The sequence below is a fragment of the Plenodomus lingam genome (genome assembly GCF_022343315.1).
Source record: "Plenodomus lingam strain CAN1 chromosome Unknown contig_1, whole genome shotgun sequence".
NCBI lineage: Eukaryota > Fungi > Ascomycota > Dothideomycetes > Pleosporales > Leptosphaeriaceae > Plenodomus > Plenodomus lingam.
This window is the reverse complement of record NW_027093927.1, coordinates 166239-187786: the sequence shown is the minus strand read 5'-3', so window position 1 is coordinate 187786 and position 21548 is coordinate 166239. Positions and strand designations below refer to the sequence as shown.

The 21548-nt window shown below is 54.8% G+C and overlaps 8 protein-coding genes across 8 annotated transcripts; 6 read left to right on the top strand and 2 right to left on the bottom strand.

Moving 5' to 3' along the window:
• Positions 1-10: 10 nt before the first annotated feature.
• IAQ61_000046 (uncharacterized protein) lies at positions 11-1390 on the top strand (the record flags this gene model as incomplete). Its single annotated transcript, XM_003835144.2, has 1 exon — positions 11-1390. The coding sequence occupies one exon, from the start codon at positions 11-13 to the stop codon at positions 1388-1390; it is 1380 nt and encodes a 459-aa protein (XP_003835192.2).
• Positions 1391-1931: 541 nt separating this feature from the next.
• Positions 1932-2956, bottom strand: DRE2 (electron carrier; the record flags this gene model as incomplete). The annotated part of the gene is made up of 2 exons (XM_003835143.1): positions 1932-2239; positions 2305-2956. 2 exons carry the CDS (start codon positions 2954-2956, stop codon positions 1932-1934), a joined length of 960 nt encoding a protein of 319 aa, XP_003835191.1.
• Positions 2957-3690: 734 nt separating this feature from the next.
• Positions 3691-5120, top strand: IAQ61_000044 (uncharacterized protein; the record flags this gene model as incomplete). The annotated part of the gene is made up of 6 exons (XM_066094505.1): positions 3691-3785; positions 4209-4221; positions 4318-4344; positions 4404-4440; positions 4590-4746; positions 4886-5120. The coding sequence occupies 6 exons, from the start codon at positions 3691-3693 to the stop codon at positions 5118-5120; spliced, it is 564 nt and encodes a 187-aa protein (XP_065955358.1).
• An 815-nt stretch (positions 5121-5935) lies between these two features.
• Positions 5936-10207, top strand: IAQ61_000043 (uncharacterized protein; the record flags this gene model as incomplete). Its single annotated transcript, XM_003835141.2, has 4 exons — positions 5936-6232; positions 6295-6361; positions 6416-9733; positions 9786-10207. The coding sequence occupies 4 exons, from the start codon at positions 5936-5938 to the stop codon at positions 10205-10207; spliced, it is 4104 nt and encodes a 1367-aa protein (XP_003835189.2).
• Positions 10208-12504: 2297 nt separating this feature from the next.
• CKI1 (bifunctional choline kinase/ethanolamine kinase cki1) lies at positions 12505-15549 on the top strand. The gene is made up of 5 exons (XM_003835139.2): positions 12505-13048; positions 13358-13506; positions 13558-13963; positions 14016-15223; positions 15268-15549. The coding sequence occupies exons 1-4, from the start codon at positions 12844-12846 to the stop codon at positions 14603-14605; spliced, it is 1350 nt and encodes a 449-aa protein (XP_003835187.1). The 5' UTR covers positions 12505-12843; the 3' UTR covers positions 14606-15223; positions 15268-15549.
• A 131-nt stretch (positions 15550-15680) lies between these two features.
• Positions 15681-18138, top strand: IAQ61_000041 (uncharacterized protein; the record flags this gene model as incomplete). Its single annotated transcript, XM_066094504.1, has 3 exons — positions 15681-16277; positions 16370-17196; positions 17273-18138. Exons 1-3 carry the CDS (start codon positions 15931-15933, stop codon positions 18136-18138), a joined length of 2040 nt encoding a protein of 679 aa, XP_065955357.1. The 5' UTR covers positions 15681-15930.
• Positions 18139-18788: 650 nt separating this feature from the next.
• On the bottom strand, positions 18789-19775 carry IAQ61_000040 (uncharacterized protein; the record flags this gene model as incomplete). The annotated part of the gene is made up of 1 exon (XM_003835137.1): positions 18789-19775. One exon carries the CDS (start codon positions 19773-19775, stop codon positions 18789-18791), a length of 987 nt encoding a protein of 328 aa, XP_003835185.1.
• Positions 19776-20377: 602 nt separating this feature from the next.
• On the top strand, positions 20378-21360 carry IAQ61_000039 (uncharacterized protein; the record flags this gene model as incomplete). Its single annotated transcript, XM_003835136.2, has 3 exons — positions 20378-20624; positions 20730-21115; positions 21211-21360. The coding sequence occupies 3 exons, from the start codon at positions 20378-20380 to the stop codon at positions 21358-21360; spliced, it is 783 nt and encodes a 260-aa protein (XP_003835184.2).
• Positions 21361-21548: the final 188 nt, after the last annotated feature.

Sequence of the window (21548 nt, the reverse complement as noted above, 5' to 3'; positions counted from 1 at the left end):
GGATGCTGAGATGAGCGACAGTGTGTATTCTGCCGAGGAGCACGACATTGAAGAGGCTGAGCGGCGCAAAACAGTCACGCAAAGCCAATACACCCTACCGCCACTGAATCTTGACAGGGTTGACACGAAGCGTAACAACAAGAGGAACAGCAAAGCCGAGAAGAAGAGCAAACGTGAAAGTAAGCGCGATAGCAAGAGGGAGCTCAAGCGTACAAGCGAACGTGATCCTACACCTTACTTCCACCTATCAACTGCCCATGAGCATGGCGGCAAGGAGAACGCATCTTCATCTTACAATCTGGGTCATCGTAGCACGCCTGTAAGAAGTGAAGCAAATGGAAAATCCACAGTGCTTTCATCTCCAGAACGACCCAAAACGATGGCCGCTCGCAACTCTCGCACGACCGAAGCCAGAAAGTCCAAGTGGATTAGCCAAAAACCCATGATCCGCCAGGACTCGAACAAGGAACGACACTCGCGCAAATCCATCCATTCACGCACCCAATCCCGGCACTCTGGTGGCCCAGCCGCCTATGCCAAGAAAGACACGAAAAAACGACGTAGTCATTCTCGCTCCCAATCCTCCGCCTACCCCTTCTTCGACACTTCCGTGCTCGACACTACACCTTGTACAAAACCTCGAGCTAGCCTCATCACCAACAATCCCCTCACCCCAGCTCCCACCACCACTACAACCGCCACCACCGCCTTACCCGTCACTACCAGCACTAGCCCCAACACTCCCCACGCCAACAACAAAGCAATCAACAGCAACAACAGAAAGACGGGCACCACGAACACCAAACCCACCCTCATGACCCGCGACCTCTCCGGCAACCTGACCTTTTACGGCGCAGACGAAGAACCAACAATCGAACACCTAGACAGCAGCTCCATTGCCTTTCGCTCCCGTAACGGCACCCTCAGTCCCACCGCGCGTCAATCCCGTCTCGCTTCCCTACACCTCTCCTCGCAGCCACCCACGCCCTTGTCCATGCCTGTGAGCCCGGACCCTACGCCTACGCCGCCACCCCCGCCCAAGAGCGCGAGGCGCGAGACTGTGAGTAGTCGGACGAGTGGCGGGTTGGGATTTTTCCCCGGACAGACGGTCGGGGATGAGAAGACGAAGGGTGTGGGTGGGAGGACAGACGGAGCAAGTGCGAATACGAATGGGGATGCGGTTGCGGGTTTAGAGGGAAATGCGAGAGCGAGGGAGAAGAGCGAGGGCTTGCAGGAGATGCAGCTGGAGCAGGACAAGGACAAGGGTAGGGAGCAGGAGGCTGGGAGGAAGACTTGGGGTAGTATAAGGACTGTTTTGGGGAAAAGTGGGAGATGGGTTGGTGGCGGGTATTGGGAGGGTCGGGGGAAGGAGGAGAAGGTTTTTATATGAATTGGATATTTGGAGGGAGAGTGTGAGTCGGTGAATTGCAAGAGTGGGCTCTGGAAAAGGATGGATGGGATTGTTGTACGACAATGGAGAATGAAGATGAGAATTCCAGTGAGAGGTGATTTCGATGGTTAACCCGGTTTTCGATTTTACTCTTGGACAATGCGCTGGAGTCAGGGTTGGCAAGTTGGCACGAGTGCCCCCCCTTCTCGCCCTGCGTTGCGTAGCTTAGAGCGAATAGTAGTAGCCTGCAATTTCGAATTTCATACATGTAGGTTGGTAATCAATCCACATGTATAATACAATCATAGACCCTTACTCATTCTGCATCGCAATTGGCAACGTCGACAGTCTAGCCCATTCCTAGTACGCCCAGTATACTCAGACCAAGGCCAAGCAGACACCCGAATCTCTATTCCAAAAAAAAACCCCCCCATCGCACAAGTCCCTGAATCTCTTCAGTCCTGCCCAACCAAAACGCCAACCATGCAATGCGAATCATCTCATCTTGCACTCAAAGAAACCTCGCCCCCTCGCCCCTCATCTACAACTGGATATCATTATTCAGCAACCTGACCTCCTCTCCGGGTTTAAAAGCCGGTAGACCAATGTACGGGCAGCCGTCACAGCGAAAAGCATCACCAAGTGCGCAGTTTCCACAGCTGCCGACCTTGCCCTGGACTGTAAAGTCGACTTCTGCGAGGTCGTCTTCGTCCAGTTTCAGGCTGTTGAGCGCCTTGTCGGCCTCTGCGCGTTTCGCGGCGTCTTCGGCCTCGAGTCTCTCCTTCATGCCGCAGGTGCAGTCTTTGCAGGCGCGTCGGCGCTTGCCGGCTTTGGGGCGGCACTCTGGTGCTGTGAAGGGGACTGTTAGTGAATTGATTGTGGGGGTGGCGGGGGTGGGGGAGGAAGTGACGTACGTTGGAGGACTGGTCGTGCCATGTCTTCTTCTGTGATGAGGTCGTCTTCGTCAATTAGGTCGTCGTCCTCGCCTGTGATGATGGGGTCGTCGAGGTCATCGCTGAAGTCGACGAAGCCGACGCCCAAGGGCTTAGCAGGCTCGGGATTGCCGCGTTTGCCATTGAGGTTTAGGGGGACTGAGGCGGCTACATTAGCTGTGCCGTTGACGCCATTCGTCTGATTTGTTCCATTGGTTCCATTTGCAGACTTGTTCTTGCCAAATTTGAGGGGTATGGACACGCTCTCTGCTTGCTCTGGCTTCACCATGCCGTCTGCCGTCTCGGTGAGGCCGGCGAGAATGGCCTCGGTCCTCTCCGAACCTTCAAAGGCGCCAGCCTGACTCTTCAGAAGGCCGCCGACCTTCAGGGCGCCAAAGATTCTGTTCATGACATCCCTAGTCAGAAGTTTGTGCGCCTCACGTGTGGTACCGTCGGCGTCGGTGAGGACAAGGATGACGTCGTAGGTGGCGGCGGGGAGATTGACAAGGCCGGCTGCGATGCGGTCAAGCATCTGAAGTTCTGTTGCATTGCGATTGTAGTTTTCAAGAACCTTGTCCAACTGTTCGGGGTGCGCAGCGACGCTGGCGGGTGCAACAAGGAGTGTGTGGGCCATGGCGGGGTACGGCGAAGTATGGGCGAAATGAGCCGGTGTTTGTGTGAGAGCGAGGATTTTGGCGCTGGCAGGAATCCAAAGGTCGAGGTCGTCACAGAAAAGAGGGTGTTGTGAGTGGAACAATGTAGGTTCAAGAAGAGGCGGTATGTATCTGCACTGTGACGGTAGTATTTCTTGTTGGGAGTTGTGTCTTGCTATCGCTGAGCAATCAGCCCGAGACGCGGTCGCGCAACTTGTACCGGTACCGTACAAAAGCAGTCAGCGTCAGCCGGCCTCGGAGAAGGCGTGTTTGGTGGGGTGATTACGCCCGTCTGCCGTGATTCGTCGGGGGAGTGTCAGACTGGTTAGTGCAGCACCGACCGGAGGTGTCTCCCTACTTGTGGTCTATGGTTTACTACTAGAGTTACATAGTAGAGTAGAGCATGAGGATGGTGCAATTCTGGTAGAGCGTAGGTATCGGTGGGAGTGTCGGCGTGACGGTCAGGTGACACCGAGTGAGTGCCCAGTAGCGTGTTTGCTTACCCCAGGTTTCTGGCCGAGCTCACTTCACTTCCAGAAAGCTAGCTACATTGTACCCGGTAACTCGACTTGCACCTCATGGACCCAACTCGCGCTGTCGGGAGATGACTGTGGACTGTGGACTGTGGACTGTGGACTGTGGACTGTGGACTGTGGACTGTGGACTGCTGCCGTATGTTGCCACAGTAATACGACACCTGTTGCCCCTCACCGTCATGAGCGAGAAAGAAGTCGACAGTACACCGCACCGTAACGCTGAGCCAAGAATACTGACTCGATCCATGGTCGTCTCCCCCTGTACCAACGCTGGGTAGCTCGATAGGTAAGGCCTTCATGCAGGTACCGATGACGTTGTTCCATTCCATCCTCCTCCGATGGAAAGGATACACAGCACAATTGACAACAACGCCAACACCCATCTGGCGGTCCAGCGCGCTCAATGTACCGTATCTACAGCAGACAACAAGATGCGCTGGAATCTTCCCAAGACGCTGCCGAAACTTCCAGAGATCCTTGTTTGCCTTCCAAATAGCCGATCGTTGCCATGCGAATGGAGGGGAAGTTGACGCAACTTCCCCGCCTTTGCAACTCTACTACTTGTCGCGTGCTCGGATCACCCTTCCCCTTTGTCCCCCCCCATAAACACTCCCACTTCCAGACTCCCTTCATTTGCATTTCTGACACAATCGAAGAGGCACGACATACTGCACTGAGACTCAACCTCCCTCCAAAGCCGTTTCTGCAAGGTACGCTGCACCCTACGCCCGTCACGCTGCTTTCACGCACGACGACGCCATGGTGGTCCAAGCTCCATCACGAGACCATGTACTGACCCACCAAAGCTTCCTGTGCCTGCTCGCATCCTCTCCGTCTCTGACTACTTCAACTCAGCTTCGCCCAAATCTGACTCTGACCCCATCTCACTCAGATCTCAATCAATCTCAATCATCAAACAGCATCAAACAGTACGTATTGTATTGACCCCCCCCATTGTCTCCATCGCTGTAGTGTAGTCACCATGTTTTCTTGCATGAGCATGCCACAACCCTCTCCATCTCAATGCCTCACGTAATCTTCAGCAGTTTGACATGAGTCATAGGCTGATGCTGGATAGTGACTCGCTCTCACAAGTTTACTGACCGTGACCACGCCGGCATTGCTGAAGGCACTGCTGAGCGTGAAGCGAGGCTTCCTCGTTACTTTGCAAAGTCCGGCCATGCTGACACCGACCCAACCAAGACCAAGAAGGGTGGCAGTGGAAAGGGCAATTGGTAAGTTGAAGCACCAATCGATGGCATGCATCATTCACCTTCCGTTGAACAAATACGTGGCAGCTTTCGCCCGTCTCTGTCAAAGCAGCACAGTTCCAATCCAGCATGTAGTGAAAGCCACACTGACAGTATTCGCCAGGGGTGCCGCCGGTGATGAACTCGAAGACATCAGGCCCAACATGGCCAATGAACGCCGCCGAAGCAACTCGTCCACTCATAACACAAAGGACTTCAAGACCAAGTTCGAGACTATCGAGACAGAGCCCGTCTTTGAAGAAGAACTTCATGGCCCCATGGGCGAGGAGCTTGAGAAGCAGAGCACCACCTCCACCGACAAGAGTGTCGAGGAGGAGGACCATGACAAGAAGTTGTAAGCCTTGGAGCTACGCACAACAAGGCAGCTTCGGGAGGAAGTGAGCATCGATGACATGGAATGTCTTTGGCAAGGCTGCAACTCGACTGGCTCGTCACTTTGTGGGAAGCTATCGTCGGTGTGAGGTTTCCATGGTCTTGAGCTCTACAATCTCGTTTGTATTATGTTTCTCCCTTTCTCAACTGACGACCTTGACACTCTGGAATGGAGTTCAGGGCCCCAGGACCTTTGGATGGCGGCGCTCCATCCAGGGCATATGGATCTGTAATGATATGAATAATGAACAAACTTTGATGTCGTCACAGCTCCATCTTGACAGTGATTTAATGCTCCATGCTCCATGCAACACCCAGTAAGTGCAGGTAATCGTCGTCCCTGTGGGGACACTCCTGCCATATCTGTGGGGAATCAGAGCAAAGGAAGAGGAGTTGCCATGATAGCTGGTCACTGAGGCCTTGCCTTCCATTGTAGACACATACATGAAATGAGCTACGCTATGTAGCTGTTGGTGTCTGACTTGAGCCACCTCATCGCCGCAGGCTGTCTCGTGAATGCTAGAAACTCGCCCTGTCCCGCAGATTCAGACAGCTGCCTCGTTCGTGAATGCAGGTTGTCTGAAGCAGTAAGGGTGAAACCTACGGCTGATTGACGCGCTATTGTCCTCGGCGCGCCTTGGCGACAGCATATCCCTGTCATACTGTAAGCTACGAAAACAGACGCATTCTTAACGTTAAGTTGCCTGTCCGTAACAACGCAGCGCTGAGCGAAAGATTACGGGCGCGACTCTATCGCGTCAGCTCACGCCCATCTCCCATCATGTTCTCACCGGAGGCCTCTGTCCAGAGCGCACGCAGTTCGCTGCGCAACCCGCGACGCCGGCCGCGCAAGAACTCGGACGGGCAACAGCAGCAACATCGTCGCAAACGAAGCAAACTCAACGACGAGACGTTCCAGGACCCGGAAGAGATGCACATGAATGGAAAGAGCCATGATTTGATGAATGGCCATGCGGTGCAGAGTGTGGAGAACTCGGTCGTGCTCGTCGACATGCCCGTCCGCGAGAAGCAGGCACCCCCGAAGCGCGCCGCCAAAGAAGATCATGCTTTATACTTGGTGCGTCATTCATTCACTGAGTTTGTCTGAGTCGCAACATGCTAACCAGGGTCGAATGTTAGACCAAGAATGCAAATTACAGTGTCAAGAAGCTGCCAGCGTTCCCAAATCCGCTCCTCCGCCTGCACAGTACGTTACAACAACACCCAAGTCAGATGCGTGTCTGCTGACCTCACTCTCTAGCTCCGTTCCATGGGACAGCTCTCTCCTCTGCTGGGCTTGCACTTGCCCTCACGCACGAGCGTGCCATTGTATGGGACTACAACGCCATCAACGATCCCACCAAAGTCGTCGCACTACCTCTTCGTTTCGGCCTCAAGGCGTCGGACCCGTTGCCACTCGGGGCGATTGTTCGAAATGGTCCTACAAACGACTATGGCATTGTTGCACTCGCACCTTCCTCGGGCAGGATCAGCTTCTGGGAGAACATTGACAGCGCAGACACCCGGAGCATGTATCCACAGCGCAGGCAGGGCGTAGAGGGATCCGCGAAGCTATACTCTGGCGAAAGTATCACGGCATTGGTGGAAGCGGAGCATGCAGGCTATGTACTCATCTTTAGCAGCGGCAGGCTCGCACACTTGACTCTCCGCGATGCGCAGGGACGACCGCACATCACGACGACTATTATGAGCGCACTCAACCATTCTAATGGTAGCTTCTTCAGCTTCAAAGGCCTGCTTGGAGCCCCGGTCCGCAAAGCAATCGCTTCAGTCAAGGCCCGTCCATCCAGCTCGAAAGGTCACATGGAGGTCATTTCGGCGACGCGGAATGGACTTTTTCAGACGTGGGATTTGAGTTGGTCCGGACAACATAACCACCAGCGAGATATTGACGTACAGGCTGATATTCTAGCTGCAGTCCAAGCAGACGTAGCAGTGGAGACGCGCGGTCAGCAAGACGTCCGTGTACTAGATTTCGCCATCATGGAAAAGCAGCAGAGCCGAGATGTTACCAGTCTTCTAGTCTTGGTAGCTTTGTCTGGAAGAGAGTCCCTGAACTACTCGCTCCTCGAGATTGATCTGGGCAAGGCTAGCGCAACAATCAACAGGGTCATACCGGTCCGCAACTTCAACCAAACTACATTACCAAAGGAGCCAAAAGGGACCCTGCTTCTGCCACAGCCTGGACACACCGCATACGTTGAGTTTCCCGGGGCCATCTTTGTGGCCTCCCTCGTCCAGCCAGAAGAAAGTCCCGAGGCGCAACTGCTCGCTGATTCGGGCAGTGTCAGCCTCCCATTTCAGGACAGTATATACTTCCGTGACGACATGTCTATCGTTCTTTCAGGGACCGCACTGGAGCAGCCAACACGAAAAGATCCACGAGCGGCTGCTCTAATATTCGTCCAAGGATTCGGGCTTTTACAAATCAGTGCGCAACCACCCACGACGAACGAGGAAGAAACGGAGAGAATGAAGGTTACGGCGCGCAGCAAGCTCGAACAGGCCACTTTCTTCAGCACAGTCCCAGGTAACATCCTCGATTTCTCCGTTAAATCACGCTTTTCGTTCTCCGAAGAGGAGACGGCGAAAGCTGCAGTATACATTAGTTCTGAGATTTTGAAGTCCTCTTACGAATACCTTGACAAGGTCACATCGTCCATGGATGATCAGTTCCGCAAGCGAGCCTCTGCACTAAAGACATTGGCATCTCAATTACAGTCCGATTATACACCTCTATCCACCCAGACGAAGTGGCGACTTCTCTGGCACGCCGAGAAGCTTGCTGCCACACATGCGTTGTGGACCTGGTATCAGAAGAAACTTGGAGAACAGCAAAAAAACCCCGACGCCTTTCCAGAGCCCATTCTGATGGGGGACATTGTGAGAGCGCTCAACGAGCGCTACAAGACTGCTATCAACCCGGAGATTGGCGAAACAGACGCGATTAGGCAATTCTTCCTGAGGGATGTTGAATCCCTGGGTATCCTTCTTCCCTGGGCTTGGTTTTACTTGCGCACGTTCTACATGAAGGATGGAGTCAAGGAGCCGCGATCCATCATGCAGAGAGTCAGCGAAGGAAATGACGTAATATACGAAACGTTGAGCGAAGCCTTCAGGTTCCGAGCAGCTAACCTGGAACTCTATGGCCTCGATCCAGACTGCCTTGAAGATGGCGTTCTTAAACCCAACCATGGCTACGATCTACTGCCCCAGTTCTGGACATCGTCTCACAACATTGTCAGCTCGATTCGCAGTCTGATCGATGTTGGGCGTAACCTGGCAGTTGAAAACTTCGAGGAAGGTCATCAGGAGAGTCTGGCGCAAAAGATTGGCAACGACAATCCTAAGCTAGTCAAGCTCGGCTGCCAAACTCATATCGAGCGGTTTCAATGGGCGCTGGCTCAAAACGACGAGAAGACGAGGGAAACAGGGCGTAACGTTAGGTCCGAATGGAACAAGAACGTGCGACCAAATCACATTCTCGGTCTCATGGAGATTGGGTTGGCGACCGAAGGCATGTCACTTGCCGAGCAATACCATGACATGGACACCCTCGTCGACCTTGTCTGGGAAGAGTCGAACTGGCTGGAGAATGAAAAGGCCAACACACGAAGTAAGATGGAGCAAGCCGAGAGCACCATCAAGCTAGGCCGAATCAAGGATCGCATCACTCGGTACTTCCAGACCTATGGTGATGAATGGGCTAGGGCATTCTACTCCAAATACATCAAAGAGAACCAAGCTGCGCAGCTGTTTATGAGGGAGTACCTCAACCAACCCGCGCTCACAAAGTTCCTGCGTGCAGATGCATCGCGTGCCAGAATTGCATGGATCCACGAAGTGGCAACCGAGAAGAATTACGAAGCTGCCGCGGCGTCTCTCTACGAGGCTAGCACAAAGCAGGAGACGAATGCATGGTGTCAGCGTGTGGAGCTCTCGATTGCGAAGCTTGCAATGCTTTGCAAAGATGAAAAGAAGGAGGGCGAGAAGTTCAAGACGACTACGCCCCCCCCCAAGAACAAGGCGGAGAAGATGCGTGAAAACCAGTTCCAGAGCATCAAGCAACAGCTCGAGTTTACGAAGATTCAAGACCAAGTCTACGATAGCTTGGCCCACGTTATTGAAGGGGCTGCTGACAAGGATTTTGCTGTTGACCTGCTCATGACCGAGTTTGGGCAGGGTCGCCTCAAGGACCGGCCGGCACATCAAGCGATCCTCAAGGAAGGTTTCGACAATCTTGTTCATCACCGCGTGATTGATCCAGCACTCATGATTGACATTTTGACGCTGATGAATACGGATGACAGTGAAGAAGGCGTTTTGCCGCTGCAGGGCAATGAATTTTTGTTTGCCTTGAGGGTGCTCGTCATCAGCTGGCACAACATCCACCGGACGACCCGCGACGGTCTACTCAAGCTCGTCTGGAAGCGTCTCTGCCTCAAGGACGACTGGGTCGCCATCAACAATACGAAGAACGTTTCAGACGCGACACTACACGACTTCCTCCGGCACACGGCGGTAGGGTGGACGTTTCAGGGTCTCACCAAGATGATTCGTGAGTTTGGTATGCCGCATCGAGAGTCGGAATCTAGCTAACCATTACCCAGACGAAGACCCGTTCGCCAAGGTTGCCTGGCCCAAGAAGCTCGAGGAACTTTTGGGTGCGGGTGCCACGCACGGCGAGCTCTGCGTCCGCTTTGCCAACGAGGACATTCGCAACCCCATCATCAAGGACAACCTCCTCGACGACGACTTGATGCGTGAGCATCTGGACAAGCACCGCCTTGCACAGTGGTTCACGGCCGCGTGCCGAGCCGGCCAAAAGACGTTTCAGGACAGTATCCTGCCAGTCCGCAAGCCGCGCCCGTCGAACGAGCTGGCCAACGGGGTGGCTGCTCAGAGCGTGCTCAACGAGACTGTTGCCGAAGCGGAGCCTGCACCGCCGGCGCCAGGACCCATTGTGCTTGATAGCGATATGCAGAGTATTGCGGATCAGGGACAGGAGGATGTGGAGATGCAGTATTCGTGAGGATGTAGTGGTCAAGGGAACTTGTGGTTTATTTCATCTTTCTTTTCTGTTTCTTTTTTGCTTGAGAGAAGACGGGATTTGGGAGTTTTGATGGATTGGGAAATTGATGAGTGGGTGGGGATGAAGTGTGTATCTTACTTGGGATGGGGCTAGTAAGGCGGCAATTGGGGCGGGAGGGGGGATACATAATAGCATTGGGCAACGGCGTTGCATGTGTGTTTGTCTGCCTACCAAGCATGGTCTGCGGTATGCGCATTAGCGGTGCTGCAGCGATTTTCCACTTCTTTCCTTTTTATTCCTGCTTCTTGTTTCTTTTCCAGACGATCTTTTCATGGTATCCTTTTTTTCCTTCTTGCTCGCTTTGAATCCTCGTCGAGCAGAATAGCAAAGGAAGAAAGAAGAGAGGAGAGGAGAAGAGAAGAGAAGGAAAAGGGCCGCCCCTTGGACTTGAACAGTTTCTTCTTGCAGCTGGTACCCCCTAGGCAGTCTGGCAGGCTGGCTATGATGGCAAGAAACAAAACTCCCATCCATCGGGTCTAGAGTGCACATGGGCAAGAGAGACGGTTGTGTCGGATTTACGGCTGTGATCAAGGTCATGTCTGTGCATGTAGGTGTCCATGATCTATCGTGTCATGCATGATTCCCAGATTGACATGGTCCACAAGAAGTATACTGTTTTCTGGGGGGTTACCTGCTAGAGTGAAAAGTGTAAACACGCTGCGTGAGATTTGATTGGGAAGGGGAATGAGAATACATGGTTGGGCGTTGTGTGCGTGAAATGCAGAATGAGAGGAGAGAGAAAGTCAATCGTGGGGGTTTGGGCGAGGTTGTGCATTGGTACTGTTGTTTCCAATCCCCCTTGTCCCCTGTCCTGTCCCCCCCCCCCCCCCCTTCCTCATCCATCCATCCATCCATCCATTCCAAACAAAACATGAAATCTAATCAACGCACGACATAACAGTACACATGTCAATGCATGGATGATGCATAACACCACCTACCCGTTGCATTTTGTACAATGTGCCTGAAATGTTTTTTGTGTCATTTCGTTTGGGCTGGGCTCGGGACGGAAGGGGGTTGGAGCGTGGGTGGGGTGGTGGGGCCGGTTGGGGTCTGGTCTGGGCTGGTCTGATTTCTGTTTCTGGCTGGGGTTCTACGGGCTTTTGTACTTTCTTGTGTTGTACTCTAGGCGCTGGTGGGTTGGAAGGGGAGCGAGGTTATTTACGGGCGATGAGCCACTGGATTGCGACGAGGGAAACGAAAGGATGCATGGGGCGAGGCCAAGGGCAGAATCCACACAGGGCTGCCTCTTGGTGTGGGCTGTGCTGTGTATGGACATGTGGTGTGTATCGTGTATGGGTATCTTGAATGTGTCAAGCAGGCAGGCAATTGCGGTGACAGCAGCGGTGAGGGAGGGAGTGGGTGATGGAGGCTGGGTAGGACGGTACCTGAAGTGCACAGCTAGTGACAGTCTTCAGGTGCGACGACCAGTTCATGCAGGAAAGCGATGAGTGACGACGGCAACGACGACGACGACGGCGGTGGTTTATGGGATGGGCTGCGAGTCGTACTGCTTTCGCTGGTCGTGTGCCGCGCGTGTTTGCTGGCGCGAATTTCCGAGACAAGAGGGTGGTCGGTCGGAGGAGAGGCTCGTTTCGGCGTGGCAGGCGCTGCAGGTACAACGAAGACTTGGTCACGCTTGTGGGGACTGGCCGCCCGCTGCGCTGCGCTGTTTTGTTTGTTCGTCGCGAGTTGCACAACAGAGCCCACACACACACACAAACACACACAATAGACATTGTACAGTGTAGATGGAGTAGATGAGATGGGTGGGTGGGATATAGCACGATGCTGGGCTGGCGCAGAGAACGGCTGATTCACCAGTCTTCTTGCAGTGTCGCCACGCCAGATACAATCATGGTAGGCTGGCCAGGTAGATGATTGATGTGCCATACACACAGACATACTACAACATACTGTCATACTTTCTACATACCATACCATACTATACACTCACACACAGCACCATGATTGACGGCGAGCAGAGCGGGGGGGGGGGTGCATGGCTTCAAGTGCAGCACAGATACTCTGGCCTATTCATGCACATGTCTGTAAGCAGCCTGGCGCAAATAGCCTCCTGCATGCAGGCAAGTGAATGGTAGGTAGGAGGTCGGAGTCGCCAAGTCGAGCGGTCCGCCAAGTCGAGCAAAGAGGCCCATCCCAGCCGCCTTTCCCCTTCTCCCATTTCCCACGCCTCGAGTCGATCTCTCTCTTCTGCACACCCTCCCCCCCCCCCCCCCCGACCCCCATTCTTCTCGCGACCGTCTGCTGCCTTTTTGGCACTCTCCTCCCCCGCCAGGCATTTGCACGTTGCCCGCTGCCCGCTGCAGCCTCCGTGTCGCCCCCAAGTGCCCACTTTGCCCTCCCCCCCCCCCAGGGAGCGCTGAGCCTCTGCCCTCGGCCTGACATAGCCCCCCCAACCGACGTGCCGGCTACGGTTACGCCTCTTCTGTTTCGCGTCTGCTCAACATCCACGACCACCACGACCACGATCCACCCGTCCTCTCTCCCCCTCCTCCTTCCCGCAGACAGCATCCTCCGCAGTACTACCAGGCCGTCCACCATCGTCGCCTATCATGGCTAGTGGCAGCACATCGTCGAACGTCGTGGGCGTGCACTACCGCGTCGGCAAGAAGATTGGCGAGGGCAGCTTCGGCGTCATCTTCGAGGGCACCAACCTGCTCAACCAGCAGCAGGTCGCGATCAAGTTTGAGCCGCGCAAGAGCGACGCCCCGCAATTGCGCGATGAATATCGCACCTACAAGATCCTCGTGGGCTGCCGTAAGTCTACTCTTCTCGTTGCCCCCTTTACTACATCCATGGCCTGGACCCTGATGTCGGTCGAGACCATGCTTGGTCCCATATCCCATCATCGGTCGCCCTAGATTGCACATGCGCCGTCTGCCGTATCCATGGCCGTCACACCGTCACCGAGTCTTGCACTGCGCTGTGTCGGTCTGCTGTCGTCGTTGCATGCAGCCACTAGTCTGATCGTCGGTCGCCTGACCAGACTTCACCGACCTTTTCTTATACACCGTCCACAAACAAACGCGTATCAGTATGACAAGCATCGTCGCTAACTTTCTGCAGCCGGGATCCCTAATGTCTATTACTTTGGCCAAGAAGGCCTGCACAACATTCTGGTCATCGACCTCCTCGGGCCCAGTCTCGAGGACCTGTTCGACCACTGCAACCGCAAGTTCTCGATCAAGACGGTTGTCATGGTAGCCAAGCAGATGGTACGTCGTCTCTACAGGGGTCACGCCATCACCTACTCACATGAATTCTAGTTGTCTCGAGTGCAGACCATCCACGAGAAGAACCTCATCTACCGCGACATCAAGCCCGACAATTTCCTCATTGGACGCCCTGGATCCAAGAGCGCCAATGTCATTCACGTGGTCGATTTCGGTATGGCCAAGCAGTACCGCGACCCCAAGACGAAGCAGCACATCCCGTACAGAGAACGCAAGTCCCTGTCGGGAACTGCCAGATATATGAGTATCAACACTCATCTTGGCCGCGAGCAGTCGCGACGTGACGACTTGGAGGCTTTGGGTCACGTCTTCATGTACTTTTTGCGCGGTGGCCTTCCATGGCAAGGCCTCAAGGCTGCGACAAACAAGCAAAAGTACGAGAAGATTGGCGAGAAGAAGCAGACTACTCCCATCAAGGACTTGTGCGATGGCTTCCCAGGTATGTGCATCGCGTACAAGCCGTCCCTCTACCTTTACTAATCATTATGCAGAGGAGTTTAACAAATACCTGAGCTATGTTCGCAATCTCGGTTTCGAAGATACCCCCGACTATGACTACCTACGTGAGCTTTTCACGCAGGCGCTCAAGAGCACGGGAGAGGTCGAGGACGGTGAATACGACTGGATGAAACTGAACAACGGAAAGGGATGGGAGGTTCTCAAGAGCCATCCATCAGCCGTCCAGGCGATGCACCACTCGAATGCCAACCAGAACTCCTCCATGGCTGTGAACCTCCAAGGCGGACAACACAGGCAACAAAAGACTCACCTCCCCATCGACCACCACCGTCTCAACGAGCCACTACCCAAGCCCGGAGCGACTCGCGCCCAGCCCGGACGCAGTCCACGGGACAATATGAACCGCGATTCACAGGTCAAGAGGAAGAGCATGGGAGAACTTGCACCGCCAGAAGGAGCCTCTACCCAGGCCCAGTTCCAACACAGCCAACCGAACCTGGCAGCAAATCGGGTGAATACAGGCGCGAGCCCCAATGCGCCTCAGCAGAGACGACAGGAGCCCGAGAAGCCGAGCTTCATGCAAAAACTATCGAACATTCTCTGCTGCGGCGGCGGAAAATAGTAATGGCCGCCTGATTCACCAGTTCAGTTCCTTTTGCGTTGCATCCTGGAGTCCGTCCTTTGAGCGACAGCTTTTCCTCGGTCACGTTCGTTTCCTGTATAGGTATATTGTAATGAATGATAGACGGGCTCGAAAATCTCCTTCTACGGGTATGTTGGGTTTCCATTTACGACCACGGACCGACCGAAGCACCTCCAGCCAAGCTTGGACTCACTCCCTTCCTCCCCCCATCCCACCCCTCGACATCATCCATCCTTTTCTCCCACTCTGTGCTCCCGCGTTGCGAGTCTACGGCAGCAGCTGGCAAATTCTGGTGGGAGTGGTTTTAATCTGGCGTCTTTGGCGTAGTGCGCGCTTGGAGAGATTTCGCAGTTGTAGCATCTCATATTAGTACTTTTCCATCTTTTTTTCGCGGCATGGGCAACGATAAAAACATAGCGTGTAGAGGAGAGAGTTGTTTTGGTAGCGAAACGGGGGGTTTGCGGGAACTGCCAGTCATGCGACGGTACCAGGGCGAAGGGCGAGGTTGTGGGGATGTAGGTAGCCCGAGCCTGGAGGGTAATGTAGTGTAGACGGCAGTTGAAAGCGTAGACGAACCCCCCAAGTAGTAGTGCCTTGCCGTGTCATGCCTTGCCTTGCCTTGGGTACTTTTACATACCTTGCCTTGATGCAACCCGTGATGATCCGCCCAAGCCCAGCCTGGCCGCAAACGTTCTAGGTCAACAAGTCCACGACGCAAGCCACGCTATCAGAGGGAGCTATGACCTTGACATGTTAGGTTTCGCAGTTGCTCCCTCTGCGACAGACACTATTGACGACGCCCACCGCTCTTCTTTCTTTTTGCACAAATAAACTGGGGGCCTGGCTCATTGCATAAACCGGCTAGGTACGTACACACGACCCATGAATTCCCTCGTCGTCGTCGTCGTCGTCGTCGTCGTCGTTTGTTGCTTTGGTGGTTGTGATTCTGGCGTGCAGAGTGCTGACCGGCGCAAGGTTGGGCGACGACACGTGATCGAAGTCCCGCCACAAGGGTCTCTGTGCGAATTGGCGGCCATCTCAACAACTGTTGGTCTGCTCAGTGCTCAGTGCTCAGTGCTGTCTGCTGCTGCTGTTGTTTGTGTCCCTGGTGGCCCGCGCAAGCCACGGTGGTCAGAGAAGAGAAAGAAAAAAAAAAGACAAGCCTCCAAAAAGCCTTGCATCGCCAGCACCAGTAGCCAGCCAGCACCAGAGTAGCCCAGAGCCCACACACACACACTCTCTCTCTCTCTCCCTTCCTGTCGAGCCTGCCTCATCCGTCGGACCCGACCGTTGCGACAGTTGCGATGGCGTCGGGACGCGATGTGCGCGACATGCTGGGGCTGCCGGCGGGCGGTGATGCGCCCAAGGCAGCCTCTGGTGCTTCAGCGATGGCCGCCGCTCCGGCCGCGCTGAAGCGACCTGGTGGCAAGCCTGCTGGGGGAGGAGGCAGCAGGAAAATCCGTACGTTTGGCAACTCTTACGTCTATCCCTGGGAAATGGTCAAACGGGCGAGACTGACTCTGATTCGACCAGAGGGCGTTGCGCGCGAAGTTGCTGCGCTGTATGGCGAACGGCCGCCTCCGGTGGCCGTCTACGAGGAGAAGAAGGCGTATCGGGCGAAGAGGCAGAGTACGGGGCCGGCGAAGAAATGGTATACTATCATTCTATCATCTCCCTTTCCCTCACCCTCACACATGGCCATCATCACCCTCTTGAGTGAGCCACGGCTAATCCAATCTCCAGGATCCAACAACCCTTTACCAACCCAGCCCGCCACGATGGCCTTGTCCTCAAGCACTGGCGGCGCAAACCGACCACTGCACCGCCCGTCCAGGAGAGCGAAGACGCGCCCATGCAAGACCCAGAGACATCAGATGGTTACGTCGAATCGTGTACAGAATACGTCAAGTACGACATCAAGGTGGACATGCCCACCTTTACAGACGAGGAATACGATGCGCATCTACGGAGCGACGACTGGAGTCGCGAAGAGACCGACTACCTGTTCGAAGTCGTGCAAGACTACTCCTATCGATGGGCTGTCATATGGGATCGTTACGAGTACGAGCCATCAAGAAATCGCGTGGCATTCGACAGCTCCAACTCGGAAGAAGCCCAAGCGCTGGCCACAATGCCATTTCCGCCTTCGAAGAAGCGGTCGGTAGAAGACCTCAAGGCCCGGTTTTACGAAATCTCCGCAAAGCTCATGAAACTACGCATCCCCGAAGTCAGCATGGACGCCGACCAATACAGCACCTACGAAATGCTGACAAAATTCGATCCCGTCATGGAACGGAACCGAAAAATGCTTGCGACTGCGCTGATCAATCGCACCATGGACGAAGTCAAGGAAGAAGAATTCCTCCTCACAGAACTCCAACGCATCAACATGGCCGCCAACCGCCTCGACGCAGAGCGCGAAGAGCTGCGCGCCCGTCTTGAAGCACCCACACCCAATCCATCAGTCTCCGCAGGCCTGCAATCCTTTACCTCATCTCAAGCCTTGCAAGCACTCTTCCAACAACTCTTCCAGCAGGATCGCAGCAAGAAACGCGCGTCCGGTGCCACCGGTACAGGACCCGGTCGTCTCAGTCTCAGTGCAAACGACATGGTACACACGCCCGGCTCCGCACAACAGCAACTCAGTGCGGCCAACCGAAGGACCAGCATGGCACAACACACACACGGCCTCTACTGCCCAAACTCCGGTCAAGCATCTCTCACCACACCAAGAACATCGGTTCAACGTCTCTACCCACGAACGTCTCACCTCTGGCGTCACCTTTGGTTCGGACAAGCTGCTCAAAATGCGTCAAGCAAAGTCGAATGTGCAAACCCAGAAAATCGCCGCTATGCTGGCTACCCTTGGTGTCAGCGAGGTCATCAGTATACCCACGAGCAGAGTGGCCGACGTGTTTGAAGGTCTAGTCAGCAAAGTCAGCAAGTTACTCGATGTACGCAAAGTCCGCGAAAAGGAAGAAGGCGAATGTAGAGTCCTCTTGGCCATGAAGGAACGTCGTGCTGCCAGTGGCCATGGTAACGGTGGCAACGGTGGCAGTGGCAGTGGTGGCGGAGGTGGCAGCAGCAGCGACAACAGCACAAAAACAAAGCAAGAAGTCGGCTCCACACCTGGCGCCGACGCCGACGCCGACGGCGAAGCCGAAGACGACGAAGACGACGTGAACAAAGACTACGAGGACGCGGATGCGAAATCGGAAAACGACGAGGACGGAGACGCAGAGGCCGATGACGATGATGAAGAAGAAGAAGAAGATGGCGGGGGCTTCAACGGCCAAAATGAAGACGAGGATGACGAGGATGACGAGGGTGATGGCGATGGCGATGTTGATGCCGAGGGCGAGGATGAGAGTAGTAAACAGCAATCTAGGGCGACTAGTCAGGGGGCTAGTACTACGATGGCGGCGGCGGCGGCGGTAGGACATAAGAGGAGTGCGAGTGTGTTTAGTGCGGGGAGTGGGGAGGATGTGGTGGGTAAGAAGGCGAGGAAGTAGATGGGGTGTGTGGCTTGTGGCTTGTGGTTTTTCTTTCAGCTTTGGAACTTGAGCCTGGGCTTTTCTTTCTGGTGTGGGGGGTGGAGGGAAGAAGGGGGTTCTTGCTGTTGATGCATAGCGTTGGCGTTTTGCGGTCCGGGTTGCGGGTTGCGGGTTTGTCGGTCTTGTACTGGATACTATGGATAGGGATAGGGATATGGGTGGGGGGGTTGACATGTTTTGGGGGTTATCTTGGTCGAGCCGAGTCGAATCCGGTCAGGGGAATCATTTTCTGGCATGCATGCGTAGGGTAGGGTAGGGATGGGGTTGGCTTTGTTGGGGAGGGTTGTGTATGTTGCATGGCTTTTTGGGGGGGAGATTCATGTTATTTTTAGTGTTGTGTTGAGAATACATGGTCGTTTTTGCATGGGCTTTTTTGGTGATGTGGTGTGTATTTTGTTGTTTTGGGGGGGTGTTGCTGGATTGGAGTGGATTGGGCTGGACTGGGCTGTATGCATTCTTTGGGTTTTACGATGGGGGAGTGCGTGTGGAGTGCATGGAGAATGCATGGGGAGAGTTGGTGATGGGAGTATAGAAAAGATAAAAACAGACAGTGTCGTCGCAACCACCATCACCATCCCACACCACCCCCCCTTTCCACACCTCCACCCTCACATCTTCGCCTTCCCCCCCTCACCCAACCGCTCAAACAACGGAGCCCCCCTCCCACCCCGAAACAACGCCAACATCTCCCTCCCCATCCACGCCTCCCTACTCCGCGCCAACCCACGCTCCAAATCCGCAAACCGCCCACCCTGCACAAAGATGCCCGCCCCGTTACCCGCCCCCCCTTGCTCAAACAGCCAACACACAGCCAGTGCAACATCCTCGGCCTTGTTGATCGGCACGCCCGCGCTCGCCATGTCTCTTGCATACGCGTCTGGCGTCGTCGTCGCCGTGGCCGTGGCCGTGGGACTGCGCCGGCTGGCTGTTAGAATCGGTGTGACGGTGATGCCGGGGGCGACGAGGCTAATGGCAATCTTGAGCTTTGCGCATTCTTGCTTGAGTGCGCGCATCAGGCCCACGATGCCGTGTTTTGCGGCGGAATAGAGGGGTGCGCCGGCGCTGGCGAGGTAGCCTGCTAGACTGGCTGTGAGTACAATGGCGCCTGCGTCTGCGTCGTCGTCGTCGTCGGCGACCTGGGTCCTGTTTTTCCGCAGGTAGTGGATGGCGAGTTTGGTGGTGTCGACGGCGGCGTCGAGGTCGATTGCGAGTACGCGTTTGTCTGGTTGGGCGAGGAGGCCGTCCTCTGGGTCGAGGGTGTCGGAGAAGAAAGGGTCGCCGTGTTCGGCGATGCCGGCGTTGACAAAGACGTAGTCTATTCTTGAGAATTTCTCGAAGCCGGCGGCAAAGGCGGCGCGTTGAGAGGGCCAGGAGGTGACGTTGCAGGGGTGGAAGAGGGTGTGGGTTGCCGGGTGGGTGAAGGTTGGGGGTGGGGGGTGCAGGTCTAGGAGGATGAGGTTGTGGGCTGGGTTGAGGGTGGAGAGGAGGCGGGCGGTTGCGAGGCCGATTCCTGAGGAGGAGCCGGTGATGAGGATGGTTTTGGGGGTGGATTGGAGGGTGAGGAGGGAGGAGGGGGTTGGGGTGAAGAGGGTCATTTTTCTTTAATGAGGTTGAGTAGGGATGGAAGATGATGAGGAGAGGGGTTTGATGCGGATGCGAAGGTATGGCATGAAAAGTAGTTGATCATGGAGATGAGTGGTGTGTATTTTGGAAGAGGAGAAGATGGAACAGAGATGCGAGTGAAAGTGATGCCGGCTAACTTTGGTCGACTCGCAACTTATTTACCTAGGCAAAGTCGTCGTGTTCCTGGCAACATGCGGGGTCAGCTTGTGAGGAGGTGCTTCTGGCCGTAGATCTGGCCGTAGACGATAGGAGACGAAACGAAACGGAAGCTTGTGGTTTCTTTTGGAGATGCTATATCCATACTTTGCCATGGACGGTAGTAGCAATGTCCCAAAGGTGAGGATGAGTTGGGGTGTACGACATGTTGGAGCGACTCGATATCTCTTTCTATGATAGATCTACAGGTGATTCCATCATTTTGAAATTACCTGACCGTAGTCCGGCCACAGACGACAAAAGATGACAAAGTGAACAGGAAAGATGCAAATGCTGCAAGATACGAACGCGCCAAAGAAGGAGAGCATGCACCAAACAGCGCCTAACCGCTTTGGGAACGACACCTGGAGTTTCCCAAATGTTCGCAACCAACCGCGACCTCCAGCTTTCAAGTGAAACCTCCAGCAATTCGCTCCCCTCCTACTCAGACTCCGCGATACGGCTATTTCCCCCCGGCGGAGCATCTCCATCAACAAAAATGTGGAAACCCACTGTACTGCTTGCCGCTGCGCTGGCCGTGCCCGCCCATGCCTTGCACTTCTTCATGGATGGCCCGGTCCAAAAGTGCTTCTACGAGGAATTGCCCAAGGACACATTGGTAGTTGGTAAGCAAGCACCTTTTCCTTTCCTCTCTTATCCATTTCTCGGGCAGGATATTCAAGGAACATGTGGAAGGGGTGTCCAAGGGCTAACATGACCCGCGCTCCAAGGCCACTACCACGCCGAAGCCTGGGACGACGCAACCAAAACCTACCAGACCAAAGCCAGCGACAACGTCTTCGTCACGGTGGAAGAAACCTTTGACAACAACCACCGCATCGTCGCCCAGCGTGGCTCCGCAAAGGGCAAGTTCACCTTCAGCGCCGCAGACGGCGGCCAGCACCGCATCTGCGTGACGCCGCAGAATGTGCCCAGCGGCGGGGGCTGGCTGAGCAGCGGTGTACACGGCACCGTTCGTTTTACGCTGGACATGGCGATTGGCGAGACGAGTCGCATCCAGAGCGCGGACAAGGACAAGGTGGAGACGTTGGTGGAGAAGGTCAAGGACTTGAACTCGCGGTTGCAGGATATCAGGAGAGAGCAGGTGTTTCAGCGGGTACGTTTGTTGACCGACAATCTACGGCTGCTGTCCATGGGACAGCATGCATGCTATGAGACGACATGACAACTAACACGTGTACGCGCATACAGGAACGTGAAGCGGAATTCCGCGACCAGTCTGAACACACCAACTCTCGCGTCGTGCGCTGGACCATGATTCAACTCGTTATTCTGGGTGTGACTTGCGCGTGGCAGCTATCGCACTTGCGCGCCTTCTTCATCAAGCAGAAGCTCACTTGAGCTCCGACTTGAGTCTGGTAGCAGTAGCAGTTCTGCTACTCTAGCGAAAACCATAGAACGAGGCGTGAGGAAGCGCGGACGGGGGGGAAGAGGGCACTGAATCCATGGGTTCGGGTATGCATGATTACAAAACACTGCATTTGCATAGTACGTACTGTAGGATAATGGCGTTTTTGAACAGGGACACT